Here is a 21,855-nt window from a genome sequence, read left to right as displayed (position 1 = left end):
CTGCAATGCAGCCACGAGCAGCAGGGGTGACGGTGAAGTCCTTAAAGTCAACCCCGCCATGACAAGTCATGGCGGGGTTACTCCTCAATTTGCTTTATCTGGACATGCAAATTCAGTTGATCTACTTCACCTCAATCAAAGGTACACCTTTTTGAAATGTTGAGTTTAAGTTATGTGCATTCATAATATATAATGTTTTTAAATCTTCAAGTAAACATGATCTTATATCTAGAGCTTAAACAGATACAAAGAAATCATCTAGTTTATTTCTTACTTTCAACGAGAACACGGATGGTTTTTAACAAAAGTCAACATGATTGGTCTTTTTCTTCTAGTTTTTTTCCACAGTTATGATGTCCAAGTCAGTTTGCGTACACTTTCAATAAATTTCATGAAATATCTTACTTTTCACCGACACAAATATCGAATATTTTTTTGGTCTCCCACTAAAAACATGAATGGTTTTAAGCAAAAGAGGGAGACAAGAAGTTCAATAATGCAATGACAAACATTGAACTCTTTTAACTTTATTCTAAAGGGACTAATTTATGTGTGTGTATTATTCTCTTCTAACCCCATCCTTATCTTTTTCCCTACCACCTCCAAAGAGACATCTCAAAGTTATAATGTTTGATTGATAGTTGTCTCCCAAAAGGGAGAATAACAAATTAAAATCTTCATCAAATAGCTTTTATCTTTATCTACTTCTAATTCCATTATCACATTTTCCTAATAAAAGTCAATTAATTTTGGATTTACATTGAAAAGTTCTATATTAACGATTTAATGTTCTCGTACAAAGATGATTTCATATTGTACGTTTGAAACCTTAAGGACTCCAATTAAAGATGAATGAGTACTTTTAACTCGACCATGAACATTGTTGATTAATTAATACTTGTATTCCAAAAGAGATAATATTTCTCCAGGTTACTAAGGACAAGACCCTAGATAGAAAGATTTGGACGTCGAAAATAAGGATAGAAGAGTAATAGATAGTTGAGTGTTATACTATAGTATTAGTTAGTATACAATTAGCGTAGTATCATTATTCTCCTAATTTTCACTGTTACCTGTCATTTCATTTGTTATAATTATCTTGTTGTTTTGTTGCCGTTTTTTTTCTTCCTCTTTTCTGTCATGCCTTGATTCCATTTGTTTTGAGCTAAGTATATATTAGAAACAACCTCTTTACTATAAAGATAAGGTGTGTTTATAGCTATTTTTTTGAAGTAAAATTATACTGAACCTGTTATTATTATTATCACGAATAGGAGAATATCTAAATTATAACCTTCATCAAATGGCTTTATCTTAATCTATTTCATATTCCATAATCATATTTACATTTATCTTTTTTCACTCATGAAGGGGTCCACATTTTTTATTTTTTTTTACTTGAGTTTGCTTTAGCATTTAGTACATAGTTGCACCCTCTCCACTTGTTCTTTGTCTCTGTATTTGTAAAGGCCTACAAGGCCCCCGCTGTGTACTGATAGCGTAAAAAATATTTATACGATCAAGTCACATATAAAATAAGTATATGTTATAGGGTATTATGAGATCTTAACAAATAGACAATCGTATATACATAGATTATATACAATTATACACATATTACATATGGATTATACATATACCAGTCGTTGACTAGACGACTATTTAAGTTAATTCTTGTTTTGATTTGTAGGCCTTCAAAATCTATAATTGAGAAAAAAGGTCCAATGGAGGCCCAAAATGATAGTAAACCCAGTGGCCAAATACTTCGCCATTTCTTTGATGATTGGCCTAGACAACAACTTGAAGAAAATGAAAATGCTACTTCAATGGCTTCTGCCACCAGCCTCTCGATTTCGATGCCCGGAAATCCCTCGTCTGACGTCTCGTTAAAGCTCTCTACGGGAGACAGACATAACTCTGGCACTCGAGTCCATAACGTTGAACGTTCCATGTGGGGAACGAACCAGGTTGCATCGATGGGTGGACCACTAGCCGAGGCTCTAAGGTCATCGATGTCCAGCTCATCGCCAACGAGCGTTTTGCATCACTTGCCACGTGGCAGCACGTCAGAGGCTAGTTATGTTACCACTTGATCAGACAAGTGGCACTGTTGAATCTTTTTTAATGACTGGTGTTTTGGGACTCTTTGTTGTGTTACTTTTTTTTTACCATCTTTTGTATTGAAAGCATACTATAAAGGTACATTGCATTAGCTATGTTTGTATGACAAGTGGATGACAAGGGTGTAACTACATTTTCTTTTTTTATAATCGTACTGTTTGAGTCAGCTTTCAATTCAACGAAATCCCAAAAAGAAGCGAAAGTGTTAAAATTTTCGTCTATTTATATCTATTTAATGATAAATTTACTAGAGTAAGTACTTGACCTACATTAGGCTTTATTTAGGCCTTTGATTTACTTTTGCTGACTAAAAAAACTCGCAGCCGCTATTGGGTGTGTACATGACAAAATCCCACTCCTATGCAATAGCTCGCAAACTACATAGGAGAGATAACACACACTAAGCAAGCTCGGTGCAACGAGCTCAACCCAGAAGGCAAACTTAAGCCTTTGATTTTTGGATGTCTCTAATTTTCTAGACACTTATCTTTTTCCGATAACTGTGGTGTTTAGGCTAGCTTGCATGCACCTTGGCTTATTTCATGAGATACCTCCCACTAAGCAACAAGTACCAGGTAACTACGTTCACAAATTTTGAGCCGAATAAAACATCATTAGATCAGCTCAATTTCCATATTATGGTTATTGTATTTTAGGTCTCACATAGTTGATTTCTAGTTGGCTGTACATATAAAAGAGATGTTACTAGATGATAATTTACAGAAAGCAATATGAACTCACTAAGCAAAACCTGCTGAAGCCCGTCCTATGATTCGACATAAATTCATCGATTGTTACATATGTTTGTTCAGCACTTCATCTCTGCGTATATCGTTGGACTACTAATAGTGGAAAGAACTGCAAACCTTTTGTCACGTGAAATTCCGCCAAGACTGGTGCAATATTTGCCAGATAACGTCAAGAAGCTCTATGTCGATGACCAAGTAGCGTTCAAATCTTCCAACGAGATCACAAGTTCGTTCATTCTTCAACGTGTTCTTCTTCTACTACTACTTCTTCTACGACTACTACTTCTTCTTCTTTGTCTACTAGTGCATAGACAACTGCTGTTCTACTAGGTGCATACACCATGATTGAACGAGGACGATCATCATACCATCCTTCCTGTTTAGATAAGATTGTATAGATATTAGAAAACTCTTTCTGAAACGAAACTAAAAATCTCAAGCTGAGGTAATAACGAAGGGAGATTTTAACTTACAAAGGTGAAATATTCGGCATTATGATCAATTCTCCCGAAGCCACCAAAAGGTGGATCATCTGAGTCCAAGACAACCTAGAGGCGCAACATTTTGCGGTAAATCACACCAAATTAATTGAGTTCATAGAGCAAATCAAGAAGCTGATGAAGAAACTTAAGGCAACATTCCGAAAGATCGAGGGATAATCCGATGCCCCTTTTTGTTAAATTCAGGAAATGGACCAGCTCCGAACTAGAGCGGATGAGTTTGTCACTAAAGTGTTACACGAAAAATTATTGTTTTCCAAGAAAGTACTGATTTTGAATTGAATGTCAGTCCTTCACATTTTGCATTAATATTATCTACCATCCAACAAAATCTCATAGCCCTCTTACCATACAACATACACAATGTAATCCCGCAAGTGGGTAACCCTACCTTCAGTTGTCATTTTCTATTTGTTCATTCTAACGTAGGTCCAACTAATTGGTTGTATCGCTAATACAAAAGTGATGACTTCCATTTCAAATGAAAGATTGAGTAAACGTACTTGGAGAAAAGAAAGGTTTCAACTCAGCATACCTTGTATTTTCCAGGTTTTAGGCAGCCTATGCGATAGTCTGAATAGCTATTTGTCCAGTGAAAATTAAAGACAAAAACTAGGTTTCCTCTTTCAAATACAATCATCCTGTCTCCTTCATCCTTTCGTGATATGAACTGATGTTCTGAAGTCATAAACTGCGAGAAAGAATAGATAAAAATTAGTCGATTACACAGAAGTACAAAATATGAATAAATTACAAAAGAATAGTGAATACATTACTACTCCCTCAGTTTCTATCTTTTTGTCTTTCTTTCTTTTTAGTTTGAGCAACTCTTTAATTTCAACTTTCCACATGACACGTTTAATGCTACAAGATTAAAGGGCATTTTGGTACATTTTACAGATCTTTAGTTTAAGATCACAAAATTTTTTAGTCTTCTTAAAACCTAAAAGGACGAAAAAAAACCACCAAGTGATTCTTCCTATTTGTCCAAGCCTTGGTGGACAAATACCCGGTACTTGTGCTGGTTGGAGGTAGCAGGACCCGTAAAATTAGTCGAGGTATGCAAAAGTTGGCCTGGACACCACAGTTATTTAAAAACAGATATGAGCAGGGAAATCTAAAGAAAAAGATGAATGCGCCTTGGGGAATTTACATGTCTAAAACTTGAAGTGGAAGCCTAGAACTATATGTAAAGAACAATCAGAAACTTCAACATGCTCTAAGGTGCAGTAAGCTCAAATTAACAAGTTCATTTTAAAACTCTAGGGAAGAGTGTTACGATAATCATTGTTCTATTTGTTCTTCTGAAAGATTCGCGCACAAACTATGCTTGATATATGGTGAAAGAAATCCATACATGCACTGTGAGCTGGTTTTCCATACAAAGGAAGTGCTAACTATAATGGTAAAGTCAGGAAGCTAGGTGATGGGCCTATGGACAGATATAATGCTCATATTTGAGTAGTTTTAACGATGTTCAATACTAAGTTTGCTTCATTTGGAGGTAAAATGTGTCTATTCTGTGATAGTATTGCATGTCACAAGTGATAATGTGCAATTAACCTTTGGTTGCACTGTGACAAGGTCCTTTAAGGTTTTCCGGAAGGCCAAGAGTCACAAATGGAGCACAATAAGAGGATAACAGAAGGCTTGAGCACCCTCATAGGCGCCACAAACTTGCTCCATGACATCTATAAGGAATTTCACAATTAACATAAAGCTGACAAAGTTTAGAGCAAGAATATGAAGGCAAGAAAGGAGATTCTTGAAAAGATGACCTTTCCAGACAACTTTCTTCTGGTTTTTCTTAGTTCCTTCATTATAATTGAAAAGTGTAAGAATATTCCTAGACATGGCTATGTTTTTCATTCTAAGATTGTGATGAAACCATGTCATTCAATGTGTTTGTATTCTTCCTATTTTTTATGGGAGTTATTTGTCCAATCTTGTGCTTGTTTGTCAAATTGTATCCATATTGGATGATGGAATGGGATGTTATTCACTTACATGGTCTTGGACAATCCTCACCTCATGAGCTAGTTTTTACGGCTGAATTAAATCCAATTTCCCTTTTCTTTTTTTACGGCTGAATTAAATCCAATTTCCCTTTTCTTTACATTCTTTCCATGAGCTATCTAAGACCAATTAACTAGTTATGGCTAGTCAAGACTTTGGTAATAAGGGTCGGTAGCTACTTTTTATTTCAAAAAATTTCTACAATTTCAAACTTTTAACTGCATTTTCCCAATGATATCACATCTACCGGACTGACATAATTGGAAAGTAATTCTCATCAATCAGCACAGTAAATGACTGAATCATTATGGCTTATGGCCAAGCATTTTCAGCAAACTGTATTTAGATAGATAGTAAAAGACACTACATGAAGATGCTAAGAACATAGACCCGAAATTCCTTCAAAAAATGAGTACTGGTAGGGGAAATCGAGAAGCACAAAACTGAAAAAGCAGGAACAATATAAATATATACCTCATATTTATCTTCAAGATACTGCATAGCCCGGTCAAATTCTTGCAACCCGCGGTATCTTAAATAATCCGCATCTCCCTAAATATCCCGCAAAGGATGATAAGGACTCAAAGTTTAAGACTGAAAAAATAGTTAAAAAGGAACATGGTATAATGCCGTGAAAAAGTTCCAAGTATATTTTGACTGTCGTACTCTAAACCTCATCATTTGTTTTGGGAACTGAGGGAGTATTCGCATCAGCACCACATCAATGCACCAATAAGCTAGAATGGTAATCATATACCCCCTCTGTTTCAGAGTTTGTCTTACTTTCCTTTTTAATCCATTTTTAAAAAATGACTCTTCCCTTTTTTGGCAACTCTTTAATTCTAACTTTCTACCTAAGCATGTTTAAGACCACAAGATTAAAGGGCATTTTGATACATTCTACATATTTTTAATTTAAGACCACAAGATTCAAAAGTTTTCTTTGCCTTCTTAAATTCCATGTCAAGTCAAAACCACACAAACAAATTGAAAAGGAGGGAGTAACTTAGATAAGAAACAGTGTAAGGGGCTAACCAGGTCAAATCTCCGTCTGCATTTATCATAACTGAATTGGTTTCCGGGAATTACTGAGCCATCAGGGAGGTGTTGCTCAGCCCTAGGGAAATCAATCCACTCTGAAAAAACATTAATGAATGTATTACTGTACTATAAAGAATACCAGGAAAGAAAATCGTAAAAGTTCACAGCAGCCAATATATGGCCAAGGAGGGTTAGCAATCTATACCAGGGTGGCCGAATTCATTTCCCATGAAATTTAGGTACCCTTCTCCTCCTAATCCCATAGTTACAAGCCTAATCATCTTGTGCAATGCTATTCCACGATCTATTAATGGTGTTGACGGCCTATCCAGAGCCATAAAATCATACATATCCTGAAAATGAATGTTGGGAGTGGGGGTGAAGCATTACATGAGAACTTGATAAACTAAATTAAAGCATACAGCTCTAGTCGTTGAAGACGCTATTTTTGAGCCTCATAAACTCATAATTGACATTTGCTTGTTAACAATTTCATTTTCTCATATTTCTTATAGGATAGGAGATATTCATGCTCACACATTATTACTATAGAAACAAAAAGGTAGCAACTTTAAAAGGGAGAAAGCAGTGGATTCATGTATAGTTACATCCTCAGAGAAAATTTAATTCAGAAATTAAGCTGATAGTTTCTTTAAATTAGAGAATATCTAATAGAACTTGTAGGTGAAAGACAGTAGACTTCTCCCTCAAATTAATGGATGAGTTAATGCAGAATTAAAGTTCTTCTTCAAGTGGCATTCCCAATTTTAAGTTTCAATTTGATTGCTGAGAAACGCACAAAAAAACAAGTGTATATAACCTTGTCCATCAGCCAGAATGCTATAGTTTTATCACCGACTAGAGCTTGATCATGACTTTCAGCGTATGAAACACACTTTTCCAGCCATCTTCTATTTGTCAGTGTATGAACAATATCACCAACTCTCCAATCCTCATCCCGTTTCCTGTAAAAGAAGTGTTAGAAAAAAAAAATTATTAACTGCTGGAAATTATCAAAGTCAATCACAAACTCGGAGCAAATCCTAAAAGCAAGCGAGTATTTTGTATTCTGTATAGATACAGCATATAGTCAAATAAGTAGCAGACACGTACTGCCATCATACTGGGCACATTGAAACACATCAATGGAATAACTCTCGCTCGTAATAGCGTAAACATTGAAAACAACTGATTAAAGTTGAACAAACAGTCTGAGAATAATCTTTCTAAAACTGTCTCGCAACAAGAGTTCATGCATCTTTGTCCCACTTAAGAGATACTTCAAAAGTAGTACCAGTTCCAAATAACCAAATGCTACACCACTAAGACATTGAGAAATTACAAAAACGCTTCCTACATGTACAAGGTAAACAAACTTCCTCCACTTTTGTCCCTTTGTTGAAGTTATGCCTCCCGCTAGGAATGGCTCAGATGGTTTTAGATTAGAATTTTTTTTGAAATGTGAACCAAGAAATTGTAATCAAATACGGGTTTTGGCTAGTGCTAAAGAGGGAATAAGATGGCTTGATTGCAAGAATCCATGTACGGGATTAGTGGACCATCACCATCAGAACTACAGCTCATTGAGAACAACTAATAAGGCAAAAGGAACCGAGGCAGGTGGTTTTTTCCCGGAAAGCATCCTGTTGACTCTTGAGTAATTCAGATTACTGGTTACTAAGAATCTTATCTTGCACCATTCCTGAGAGAACTTCACGAGTTGAATGAGGGCTCCACAAAAGGAGCTCTTACACAAGGAACAACAACCAAGATACGCGCAGACCACATTAAAATGTTTCAGCGCTTGCGCTTGAGTCTCCATGTATTAATCATAAAAATTACTTTACTCAAAAAATCTATATAATGTCAGGGATAAGTATATAAAGATTAGAAACATACTTGAGCAATTCAATCCATTTATCAGCAATTGCCATATGCAGCCGATAGTCAAAGCCAACACCCCCATCTTGAACGGGAATACAAAACGCCGGCATTCCGCTAACCTGAAATTAGTAGAAAAAATAGAAGCATTTAGGGAAGATAAGGAGTCACAGTCCATATAGAGTAAAATGTCTGTTCTCTTCACATTGCATAATTTGCATTTTGCAATGATTATAAATGTCTTTCATAAGGTTATCAAAAATAATATTTCTTTCATAAAAGAAGAACCTCTGAAAACTGAAAAGCATATAGAAGTACCAAAAGTCCAAAGTAGAGAACCTTACAAAATGCATGTTTTCTACAAATGAAGAAGTTTGCTTCTAGTTCCTATACCAGATTCCACTTGAATTCATTTAGGGAAATCTATACCTATGTTAGAGGTGGGGGAACGATGAAACTTCAAATTTCACTCTGAACATGGTTCAGGAAGACGAGAATTTGGATCAGTTAGGAGGCACTAAAAAATAACTTTTTTCTTTAAAGTGGTAACTTTTTGTATTCCTCAGCATTAAGGGCTATGCTGGCCACCTCCAAAAAACTGTTACAAGAAAGGGAAAAGACTAAAGAGAAATACTTACAGAGAACCTATGAAGTCCACTAATTGGAACTTCTCTTCTATATCCTGTTCTTTACACCAAAAACCTAAAGTAGTAATTACTTTCTACTAAAAAATAACTTTTCCTAGTTTTCTGAAAAGTGAACTAGACTCCTCTTAGAACAAAAACTTGTATGCCCTAAAATCAAAACCAAATTCATTCTCCATGCTGTTTTTTATTTAAGTAAAAAATTCATTTTTCGTATACTTTATAGGTGGTTTTAGCTGATGGCATCATCCAGCTTGATGATCATAGGTCTCTTTGAATTTTACTCATGATCTCAGAGCAATTGAGTACCATAAGGTCAAGATCAAGAGTTACTTACATCTTCACCAATAGTAATTGCATCTGGGAAAAGCCCGTGAATAAGATCGTTGACCAACATCAGATACACAACAGCATCCACATCAGTTGCGAGTCCAAAGTATTCCTCGTAGTTCCCAGTGAATCCCACCTATAGAAATTAAAATTAGGTAAGTAATTTAGAAGAATACTGGAGACCATAGAATGATATAAAGGTAAACTAGGTTTCCTTTTTTCCCTGATTTGGATGTTACTAGGCACCTTGTTGTCTAAAAGTTGCCACTTGCGATCACACAATTAAGTATTAAAATTATGTCAAGTTAACTTTACCGATAATCCGTGGTGAGTATACATCATTGATGTCACACCATCAAATCTAAATCCATCAAATTTGAACTCATCCAACCACCATCTCGCATTTGAGAGAAGATACCTAAGTACCTATAACAAGAAACATATTTTCTGTCACACCCATTGACATGAGGCACAAAGTTCTGGCTGACTCATGTTTCAACGGAAGAAAGTACCTCCCAGTTTCCATAGTTAAAGAGGCGGGAATCCCACATCCAATGATAACCACGAGCTCCAGAGTGAAAGTAACAACTATCTGTGCCGTCAAACATGTTGAGTCCATCTAAAGTATTATTTGATGCATGGCTGCAAAAGGTTGCATAATTCCAGTGAGTCAAGGACAAAGTAAAGCATGCCAATAGAAAATAACTGCTAGTAAAGAAAGGCTAACCATTATTATGATTAGATTCTAGAATGAAACACCATTTTTTTCATTTATGAATTAGACGTCAACAATCAAAAACAATAAATGACAAAAAAAAACATCCATAGCTTCACTATACACAGTTGCAATAGTAAAAGATCAATTAATACCTGTGAACAATGTCCATGAGAACAACAATTCCTAACTCATGAGCTTTATCAATCAAAGACTTAAGGTCATCGGGTGTTCCAAAACGGCTGCTTGGTGCAAAAAAATTTGTGACATGATAACTGTGACAAAAAAGGATAACGAGTTCCATTAGAAATACTAAAAGTTATCAGTTTAAACACTTAGCGGCATCAAGTGATTAGATGAGAAAGACATCTTGCTGAAGATATAGAGAAACCAGGAAAACAAATGCAAACAGCAAAAATGAGAATTACCCAAAACTAGCATAATAAGAATGCTCTTGAATAGCCATAATTTGCACCGCATTGTACCCAAGCTTTTTTATGCGAGGAAGAACTTCATCTCTAAAATTCACGTATGTGTTAATTTTAGGCTCCTGAGATCACAAATATGGAATCATCTATAAGGGAAGAGGATAATAACACACACTCAACACTTCAGACAAACAGCAAACTTAAGGAGATTGAGATAGAAACTAACTAAAAGCTTCTCGAAAATGCATGTAGGATTTAAATCCTATCCCAGTATCTTGGGAGAACAAGGAATAGAAAAAGGGGCCAAATATTTTATTGCTTTTTAGATAAAGACAAAGCGTCCAAATATTCAAAGCGCATAAGATTGTTTCAGCTATAATATATATGCACGAGGAATCAGCTCTTGTATCATAACATTTTAGTTTACAAAAGTATCACAAAAATGAAGTTAGAAGTCCATATAAACATCTGGAAATATTCAAAAAATCTTGGTACAGTGAAAAGGTATCTCGTACTGGAGTCTTGGCATAACTGGTAAATGCTGCCATGTGACCAGGACGCCATGGGTTCGAGCTGTGGAAACACTGTCTTACAGAAATGCAGGATGAGGTTGAGTAAAATATACACTTGTAGTTTGGCCCTTCCACGAACCCATAGTGGGAACTTAGTGCACCGGGCTGCTCTTTTTTAGTTCTCGAACACTAGGTCATATAAACAGAAAGAATAGCAATAGGAGAATAAAGAGTAAAAACAACTTCTCAGTAGGTTCTAGTCACCCTATCCCGTCATGTTTTTATAATGGGAGATAATTTCTTCATAAAGGACAACATTGGCATGTGAAAACGGACCTTCAGATGCCATTTTGAGAACAGCAATAAAAAAATTAACATCTGGTTCATTAAGTTAACATCCAGAACACATACAGCAAAATTTATAAATTATAAATTACATGAAAGAGGACGGATGCGCACCGGACTACTCATTCCAATATGAGATTCATATATTCTCAGCGACTTTGGTTTCTTTGGCCGTGGGTGTTGGAAGATATACCTCTCCTACAAGGAATGAAAACGAATCATAAAAACGAAAAACAAAAGACAGAAATAAAATAGCATTTGTGAGGATGCAGAAATTAGAAAGGGAATACAAGTACGAGTGAGTTTTCTGGTATGTTTTTTCACATAAAAGTTCAAAGTACTATAGATTTTCCATTCCATTTAAGTGTCACCATCTCGCTTAAAAGTCTGAGCTATTAGAAAGAACACGGTTTAATTTACTTCGACATGCCCCTCACAAGTGCATCTAATTTTTTTTCATGGGTCAAGCATGAGAAAATTCTTTTGATAATAGGTGGCACTGAGGCTCGAACCCAGGATATCCGCCTCCTCTTCTACCATGAGGAAGTGAGATTCACCCTATGTTGTTTGGACTCTCGAACTCTACAAAAATGTTGATAGATGCATGTCAGATTCTCCAAAAGTAGTGCATTTTTTGGAGAATCCGACACTTGTGCGACGACATATTTGAGAGCCCGAGCAACATAGGATTCACCACGTTCCTTTAAATGCAGGACCAAATACAGGATAATATTCTAGGCTATTAGCAACAATAGAGAGAAGAGTGTAACCTCTTCAGGTGGATCATAATATATTCCATTATATGGAATTTCATCAGGAAGCTGTAAAGAGTAGTTGATCCAAGCAGGAATGGAATCCTTAACACCTGATGGAGTGTCCATACGTATCTACATTTCAGTATATTAAGAGAAAATATTAGCATATAGTTGCATAGAACCACCATGATCAGTCAGACATAGACTATAAACTATTGGAGGGGGTGCTATCAGGTTATAAATAGACCTATATAAACTTTTTAAAAAATAATCTTGAACATGCTTTGACATAAGTATTTTAACCGAAAAGGTAGAAATAAGTAATACCGACAGCCAAGGCATAAGATACCTGAAAGTCAATCAGAGCACCGTAGAAAATGAGTCATACCTTCACTCTGGATCCATGAGGAATTGCAGGAGAACCATCCACATTATTTGGCAGAAAAATCTCCCAGACACCAAATTCATTCTGCTTATAGACTATGAATTAGTTTTATGCAACATTCCAGCACTGCATAGAGCTTAACATTACTGGAAACAAGTCAAGAAAGATTACTTTAACATCTTAAGAAAACCACATTTTCTTGCAAAGACTTCCATGTACATGCAAATTTGAAAAGGGGAGCACGTGGCTATACTACTCAATCAAAAAGAAGGTAAATGAAAAGGTAAACAGAAATAAGAACACGAGCAATTTGATCGAAACTGTGAAAGGAATAGCAAAGACAATTGAATGAAAAGAACAGAAGGCTTCAGAAATGGAAACAGAACCACTCCGGTATGTACTATGGGGGACATACCCGAGTCATAATGTCAGCATTTGCGTCCCAATTGTTGAAATCTCCAATGAGGGCAGCTGACTGCAAAAGAACGGGGAGGATATACATGCAATCAGACTTTCAACAAACCTATATTATCATAAACAAAATACAGAAGTTGGTATAACTGATGGACACAAAAGTAGAGACCACCAATGACTTTCCAGGTTATTTTACAGTCAGTTTACACACAACGTCAGAACGTGCAGCTTTGGTAGAAATAAACCCAACAATTATGTGTTGCCAACGAATTCTCCTATCTTTTAGAAGTCTCCTTGAAGAAAATTAACATATATACTGACCAAATCTGACTTCATAAATATCTAAAAACAATTTTTATTCTGATAGAAAGACCCACTAACCAAAAGACAAACTACTCGGTTTGCTGTTATAGGTACCCATACTGGCAGAACACAAGCCAGGTAAAAATATAGTATCTTCATTCCTTGAGACAAAATTGTACTTAGTTGGCTGATCTTGAGTTAATTAGATACTTTACTAGCTAGCAGAAAAGGTTTGTACACGAATGTGTATATCGATCGAAACTTGAACCCTTGTATGCGCATACAATTTCAGAAAAGCACAACAATTGGTATAGGTAGTCCATATTGGTATCAGATGTATTACCATGTTCTGATCTTTCCATTTTTTTAATTTGAAAATGAATTGGTTATCCATAAAGAGAGAGAGTTTTCGACCAAGCTACCTCCTAAGGTCACTTTATTTACCTGGACACCTCTATATGAGGCATGACTCACCCAAGACAGCATAAAGAAAAGAAAAATTCAGTACCCAAACAGATGCTATATGTACAAAAAAGAGGCTAAAACCCCCAGACACCTTTTTCTTCAGTGTGAGGTGGCCTCAGAATTATGAAGCATGTTTTTTGTCTCTTTGGCATCAATTGGACCACACCCCTCACAGTTAAGGTCTATGAGAGTTGGAGCATATGGAAAGTGGACAAAGCAATCAAGAAGATCTGGATTAAGATACCTGCTTGTATTTTTTGGTGTATATGGTTAGAGAGGAACAAGAGATGTTTTGATGGAGAGTCAACTGCATTAGGCATTTTGAAGGCTAGGTGCATTGCAAATTTGTTTAGTTGGTCCAACTTGTATTCTGCGTAACAGCAGAACAACTTCAGGATTTTACTAACTCACTAGTTCTGGCTTAGACTGTTTGTACAGTTAGCCTGAGATTTTTTTGTAAGCTTAAATGCTAATCTTGTAATTCTTGAATCTTCTTGATGCTGTTATTAATACCACTTACCTTATCAAAAAAAATGTTCTCTTCTAGTTTCGCTTGCTCTTCCAATTCTGAAAGACTTCTCGGAAATGACCGGTTGGGTTTATAGAATTATGGAGGACACGGATAAATGTAGAGGATTTTTATCATAGGGAATCTAAAAGAAAACAAGAAATGAAACACTAACCTGGGCACCAGGAGCCCACTCACGGTAAGTGATACCTGTATCACTGGCAACAAAGTTCATAGGCGGTCAGAATGGGGTACTTCAGTCCCTCTGAGGAAAGCAAACTTACAAAGGGAAAGGAGGAGCATCTACAATATACAACGTTCAAACAATCCAAGGAAAATAAAAAAAGAAAGTAAACGATTCAACAATAAAGGGAAAACTATGTCACTGAATTATATAGATTCTTCTCCAACAATCAGGTGTTACATTAGCTTTGGAAGGTCACTTCCCAGGATTCACTCCAGTTGTTCGAGATATGTACTTCAAATTCCAATACTCCCTCCGTCCCATTTTATGTGGCACCATTTGACTTGGCATGGTGTTAAAGAAAAAATGAGTACTTCTGAAACTTGTGGTGTAAAATAAACCTTAGATTATTTTGTGGCTATAAATCATTTCACTAAGGGTAAAAGGGGAATTTTAAAGTTAAATTATTTCTAATTACAGTAAAATGACATTTTTCTTGGGACGGACTAAATAGGAAAGGGTGCAACATGAAATGGGATGGAGGGAGTATATGACATGCTTTCTTTTAAATTTAGTCAATGTAAGGCCTTCGTGGGAAAGCATCCTTTTCATACTCGAGTAATTAACACAGGAGGGAAGTAGGAGATACTCAAGAAGAACTTTCAACAATAAATGGTATATAAAGAATGATAGAACTAGACAACACCTATTTTTAGGAAGGCTGAATATGTCAAGAATTACTCGCTGCTATATGCATGTCTCCAAATACAAACATAATTAATTTCTCTTTTTTTCCCGCAGTTATAACCTCTGATCACCTTTTTAACTCCTCTGAATCACATTGTATAGGTATGGGAGTGGGTCAACGAAGTACCAAATTGGCATCAAAGAATCAAATTATGGCATGAAATGTTTGACAAGGTTTTGCAAATGTCTCAAATACCTTCAGGAAAAAAAATTAAAGAAGAATAAAGCAGTTATTACCTACGAGTGAAACCCATTTTTTCATAACCACGAGAAAAAGCTTCCAAACCACCCTCATACTTGTCAATTGCCTCCCTCATTTTCTTGTACTGTGAATACCTAAAAGTGGACAACATAAGAAAAAAAAAGAACTTTAGATTGTAGCTGCCCATGTCGAGGTGAAGGAACTGCAGAGAAAGACAGCACTGCCACTTGGGGCAGATAAATGCTGAGGTAAAGAATAACACCAAGAGCAAACCATAATTGCATGACCAAAGGCAAATACTATAAGGACATCCAAACAAAGAGAAAATCAACAGAGAAAGAATGAAGATTCTGGAAGTACATGTGAGCATTCGGTTCTCCAAGTTAGTAAAATTGGAAAGTTGAAGAAAAACACAGGACTGCTGATGAACCAAAATACAAAGCACGGCAGACTGCTACTAGAAATTAAACTAGCATGTTACTGTGCTATGGACCTATTGTGTCCTTCAAGACCTAGACTTGGGAGACAAAAATGAGAATGTATAAAGCAAATAATCAAACCTAGGCAGAAGAACAAACAAAACCTAACATAGAATCACGTCAACTGAAAAGACGATTGATGACAAAGATAAAACAGAAATGCTAAGAGCATTCATATTGAAGAAGTTTCTGTTTCAAATAAATACAACAATATAAGATCTGTCTAGCGTTTGAATCAGACGGGGGTCTCAAATCAGTTTCTTGCCCTGGAAGCTTATATGGAAAGTAAAAATCCCCTACAAAGTGACAGTATTCACTTGGCTGGAGTGAAAGAGGCTGCTCTAACGCAAGAAAACCTCATGAAGAAGGGCATACAAATGTGTCCAAGATGTTTTTTTTGTGAGCAAAAGGCAGAGACAATCAACCATCTGTTTTTACACGGTAAAGTGGTTAGCCAACTATGGAACTAGTTTACTAATTTCAGAGGCATTAGGTGGACTATGCCTAAAAGGGCAGGTCAGGCTCTAGTAAGCTGGAATTATGAGGGGAGTGGTAGCATGGACGAAAACAGATGGAAAATTGTCCCAGCAGTGATATGGTGGACCATTTGGAAGGAGAGAAATTAGAGATGTTTTGTAAGTGTTAGCAGTCCTCTGCATAGGATTAAAACGAACTGCATTATCACTTTTTACTATTGGTGTAGTTCGGAATATATAGATGATCATGTAGCGATTGCAGACATCTTAGGTTCCTTGTAAGATGAGATAGGACCTAGAGATAGATTTTCTTCTTTTTGGGTTGCTGAGCCTACTCAGTTGTAAGTAGCTCCATGATGTAAATTTTTGGGACCCCAGCCTTAGTGCTGAAGATTTATACAAAAACTTGTTACCTTTGTCGAAAAAAAATAAATTGGAGTAGTGGTTACAGCTAAGTAAATGGTTGGTCAACTCTGTGGTGTTTCATCCCATGATTGCTCAACTTATATGTCTGCCTATGGAAAACACAAGGAATCATTGGGCTGTTTGTTCCGTTGTAGTTTGTACTGTCTAACAGGGCAATAAAATAAATTGAAGTTTGACGAGACGCATAGCAGGGCCATATTACCCTCAAAGGTAGAGTTCTCAATCCTATGATATGGCCGATAATTGCAACTGTGTTGCTAAAGAAGGTACAGAAAGATCACATATATGCCAAAAATGAATTGGTAAGCCGTAGCATATGTAAGTCCTAAGATAAAAATCCTAAACATCATCACCAGATGACCGACCATCACAGGCAAAGAGTACAATATAGCCTATAGATGAATTTTGCCTCTATATAGGAAAATTACTTAATAAATAAAAACACTTTTACCTGTAATCAAGGTGTTGACGATAGTTTGTCAAAAGAGGGTCTATTTCATAAATCTTCTGACCAAGTCCAGGTGGAGGTATGCCCTTCTCTCTGATCCTATTAGATTCATCACTAATTGTCTCTTCAGAAGTATCTAATGTTTTAGACTCCTCCACTTTACCACCTTCTTGTAGTTGTAGTGATGAAGCAAGTTCCAGCTCTTCAATACTTCCTATAAGATCACTTGACGGCTCAACGTCACCATTCTCAGTTTTAATCTGGCTAGCGTGTTCCATTGTTGAACTATCTACATCAGTTGATGCCTAAAACATAAAATGTAATAAGCAAATTGACAAAAATTATCACCAAATTCATTTATCATGGAAACAAAATTCAATCACAATTTCATCTAAGCAGACTCAGGAAAATAATTATTTCGAACTGCTTTCCACAAGAAATCTACCACTTCTTCCCTCGCCCCAAAAGAAAAAGTGTATTGTCATGCAGGTAGAGAATAATGTAACATACCGGGGAATTTTCTGGAGCTGTCTCAGTGAACTCAAATTGGTCTGTTGAGGATGAGGAGCTATCACTCTGGGTTCCAGGCACAAGGACTTTCCCCGATGCTGCAACTGTAGAAGGTCGGGATTCGGAATCGTAAGAAGACTTTTCAGCCAAGATCTTCCCTACATACATATATCAGATTAGTTATATCTCCACAATTAAAGACGACTACTCAGAGCAACTTAGGCCACATAAGTGTCAATTAATCATGGTTGAAGAGAGCAAAGACTTTTATGATCAGAAGTGATGCTCCAGAAGCAATCAAGAATTACCTTTTTTCCTATCACAATTTTACCGAACTATTTCAACAACACGTTCAGAGAAGAGAAAGGTTCATTACTAGGTCTAAAAATCAAACAGTCCCATCTAGCTTAAAGAAATGGTAAAAAACTCTTTCTACAGTATGACAATTTTTTAGGTATATCAAAAAACTTTTGTAGGAAGTCCACAAACATCAACTTTCACTATATAAATAAATCAACTAAAACAGAAAAATTGAAAAAATCTGATCATACAAGAGAAAAAGTACACAGTGATTCTTGCAACTTCTCTTTTGGAGGAAGAAAGATCACTCCAGAAAGCACCACACAAGAGGTCCTTTTAAACCCAGACAAACACTTGTAAACACCTTTAACAATGTCAAAGGATTTAAAATGGACTTCAAGAACACCGAATTAAACAAACCAAAAAATAATCAATATCAACCAAATTATTCCTTCAGGGAGACAATTTTCAGGGAATTATCAAGATGCTGCAACAACATTGTCTCTAAGGTACAACAGACTGGCACCACTTCTTTTTTCTTCAAGTAAATGTATATTCATTCACAAACATAGTCAAAGGCCTGGTTGTATACAAATGGATATACCAAAAGGTAAAGAATCTACAGCAAAAGATGATTCCCTACAAACTCCACCCAATCTACAATTCGGAACTCTACTTCTCAACTGAGGAAAGCTCAACTCTACCGCATCAAAATTTCTCCTATTTCTCTCTCTCCACGCCACCCACATTAAAGCTAATGGAACCAAGTTTCAATTCCAGAAGTGCCAAACCATTCAAACATATCATATCATAACCACATGGAAAGACCACAATGAAGAAGAAGATGATCTACATCATCTCCCATCTCCTTGCACCTATAACACCAGTTGATGCAAACAAACTCCCCCTTACTAAGATTTTCCGCAGTCAAGATCACTCCTCTAGTAGCTAGTCAAGTGCAAAAGCACACCTTCCTCGGCAACTTGAATTTCCAAACTACGTTACAACTTTATTAATAAAAGAAGCCCCAATTCTTCAGACAAAAACCTCAATTTTCAGTCTTTCACCACTCAGTCAACACATCACGTAAAGAAAAAAGGCGTTAACACATCACGTAAAGAAAAAAGGCTGGGCAGTCACTAAGAAGAAGTATGAACATCCTAGCACAGATTCTTACAGAAAAATTATATTTTAGAGCAATAAAGATCTCATCAGGAAGCACCAAAAAAGACAGTCCCTTTAAAGATAAGTCAAACTCAATGACTGCTGACCAAACTTCAAAAAGTTGCAACCTTTAGCAATGTCAACCAAGTTTCTCTTTGAAAATTCAAAATTTTGCTCTCGCTAACAATATACTCAAAAGGGTATAACACTAACGTTAAAGGATCCCCAATTACACAAACCAAAGAAAGAACCTTAACACATCAAGACATGAAAAAGTTGCTACCTTTTGTAATTTCAATCAAGTTTCTCCATGAAAATGTCAACTTTCACCAAAATCAACAAAACACGTAAAGAAAAAGAACTAATCACTGAAAAATGAAAATAAAAAATAAAAAATCTAACACTATGATTCTTACAACTCATATGGTGGAACAACAAATATCTCACCAGAAAGCACCATATGTAGGGCCCCTTTAAACAAAGCTGAACTCAATTACAGCTGACCACACTTTAAAAGGCTACTACCTTTATTAATGTCCATCAAATTTCTCCATGAAAATTCATAATTTTGCTTTCTCAAAACTTATAAGAACCCCAAATTACACAAACCAAACAACGAGCTTGACCCATATCAGGAGTTGAAAAAGTTGCTACCTTAGTAATGTCAATCAAGTTTCTCTATGAAAACTTACCATTTTTTGCTTTCTCAAAGTATATGCTGTCAATCGAGATTCATTGATTTTGCTTTCTCAGACACTATTCTTAAAAAAAGGTACATAATACCAACTTTTAAGAACCCCCAATTACACAAACCAAAGAAAGAACCTCGACCCATATCAGGACTTGAAAAAGATGCTACCTTTAGTAATGTCAATCAAGTTTCTCCATGAAAACTCACAATTTTTCTTTCTCAAAGAAAACACTGTCATCGAGATTCATCATTTTTTGATTCTATGACACTATATTTAAAAGGGTATACAAAATAACAACTATGAAGAACCCCCAATTACACAAAACGAAAAAAGAACCTTGTCACACAACAGAATTACACACACACACACACACAAAAGCTAAATTCAATTACAGCTGACCACACTTCAAAAAGCTACAACCTTTAATAATGTCAATCAAGATTCATCATTTTTGCTTCCTCAAGGACTATACACAGAAGGGTATACACAATACCAACTTTTAAAATCCCCAATAACACAAACCAAAAAAAAAAAACTTGACACACATCAGGATTCCAAAACACACAGACACACAAGCCAAACTCAATTACATCTAACACACTTCAAAAAGCTACAACCTTTACAAATGCCAATCAAGATTCATCATTTTTGCTTCCTCAAAGACTATACTCAACTTTTAAGAACCCCCAATAACACAAACCAAAAAAATAACCTCGACACACAGACATACAAGCCAAACTTCAAAAAGCTACAACCTTTACTAATGTCAATCAAGATTCATCATTTTTGCTTCCTCAAAGACTATACTCAAAAGGGTATACACAATACCAACTTTCAAGAACCCCCAATTACACAAAACACAAAAAGACAAAAAAAGACAAAAAAACACACACACATACACAGAGCCACAAAACACAGTGAAAAGACATACGTGAAAGAGAGTGCTTTTTCAAAAAAACAGAAACATTAGCATTCCTCCGATCACCATTACTGCTGGTGAATCCATTAGATTTGTACACTGATGGAACAGTAGGAAAACGAACTCCAGAGAGTGTATACACCATCTTTCTTCTTCTTCTCTCCTTAGGGTTTTTACAAATCTATGTTTTTAATCATTCCTTGGTTAGAATTAAGAGAAAAAATAGAGATCTGATAAGTGATAGGAGTGTAACTAACTGAGTGTCAAATTGCTGAGTTCAAGGCGCCAAGAGAAGCGTGAAGAGAGAGAGAAACAAAGACTGAGTGGAGGAGAGTTTTATTTACTGAAAAAAAAAAAACAGAGATTTTATACCTTTGTGGGGTTTTTTAAAGATTTTTATATTTCTTTATCATTTTTAATATTTTATTTTACGTGATATTATTTTTTATTTTATTTTTTGATAATAAGGAAAATTCGCACTCATTATATAATAGCTCGCAAATTATACAAAAGAGGTAAATCGCCTAGGTAAGTTTGATGAGACGAGCTCTACCTAGAAGACAAACTCTTTTTTTTATTTTTTATAATTATAGTATGTTTTATTTTAAGTTTTAAGAAGAGTGATTTACGTACCTACAATAGAATTCTTAGAACAATAGGTATCTTCTATCTTCGATCCTTAAATATTATTATTTGAATTATGATTTTTAATCATTATTTCGAAAGATTTGATTAAACGTTCTTTTAATTTTAAAATTATTTTTTAAAATGATATATTAACTGTGAAACTGTTTGTTCGAAATTTTAAAATATTTACATACTTGAATTGTGGTCTTTTGATTACTGTCTTGAGAGATTTGATTATTAGATTTGATTATTAATCTGTTACGAGTATTACTTCAATTAGAAGATTATATACATGGAAAATTAGTAAGGAGAAAAATAACACATGAGATCTCTAAATAATTCGAGATATCTTTGTTATTATGTTTTTTTTCTATTCAAATTGCAATTAGACATAAATCATTTTAACTAACATTGACGAAAATTACATCATACATATATATTGTAATTTTTAAATTCTTTTTTAGTGATAAAGATAATTCGAAACATGCTTCAAACTATCATACGTTACTTTTTTAATATACTTTTAAAATTTTCTGATTTCACCACTGAGCATAAAAGATTTTTTAAGG

General features: G+C 35.5%; 2 protein-coding genes across 3 annotated transcripts in view; one reads left to right on the top strand and one right to left on the bottom strand.

The window, feature by feature from the left end:
• The window catches only part of LOC107031023 (growth-regulating factor 3-like), a 5,205-nt gene extending 2,891 nt beyond the window's left edge, over nt 1-2,314 (top strand). The window contains exons 4-5 of the mRNA XM_015232215.2: nt 1-141; nt 1,691-2,314. Coding sequence (XP_015087701.1) covers nt 1-141; nt 1,691-2,093 — 544 coding nt within the window. The 3' untranslated portion in view covers nt 2,094-2,314. The remainder of the gene's footprint in view (nt 142-1,690) is intronic.
• A 411-nt stretch (nt 2,315-2,725) lies between these two features.
• LOC107031022 (1,4-alpha-glucan-branching enzyme 1, chloroplastic/amyloplastic) lies at nt 2,726-21,012 on the bottom strand. 2 transcript variants are annotated; one of them, XM_015232214.2, is made up of 22 exons: nt 20,672-21,012; nt 17,585-17,742; nt 17,078-17,379; nt 15,281-15,379; nt 14,288-14,330; nt 12,838-12,897; nt 12,426-12,506; nt 12,053-12,169; nt 11,397-11,480; nt 10,426-10,547; nt 10,153-10,272; nt 9,795-9,924; nt 9,598-9,708; nt 9,290-9,418; nt 8,327-8,430; nt 7,248-7,392; nt 6,633-6,780; nt 6,422-6,522; nt 5,861-5,938; nt 3,906-4,061; nt 3,344-3,418; nt 2,726-3,246 (listed from the first exon to the last, which is right to left on the bottom strand). In XM_015232214.2, the coding sequence occupies exons 1-22, from the start codon at nt 20,802-20,804 to the stop codon at nt 3,103-3,105; spliced, it is 2,640 nt and encodes an 879-aa protein (XP_015087700.1). In that variant the 5' UTR covers nt 20,805-21,012; the 3' UTR covers nt 2,726-3,102. The 2 variants fall into 2 exon arrangements, with proteins under 2 accessions (XP_015087700.1, XP_027767601.1); XM_027911800.1 differs by having other exon boundaries at nt 17,585-17,737; nt 20,672-20,809.
• Between the last annotated feature and the right edge of the window lie 843 nt (nt 21,013-21,855).

The sequence above is a fragment of the Solanum pennellii genome, chromosome 9 (assembly GCF_001406875.1).
Source record: "Solanum pennellii chromosome 9, SPENNV200".
In the NCBI taxonomy this organism is placed as follows: domain Eukaryota; kingdom Viridiplantae; phylum Streptophyta; class Magnoliopsida; order Solanales; family Solanaceae; genus Solanum; species Solanum pennellii.
This window is presented reverse-complemented; position numbering and strand designations above follow the sequence as displayed.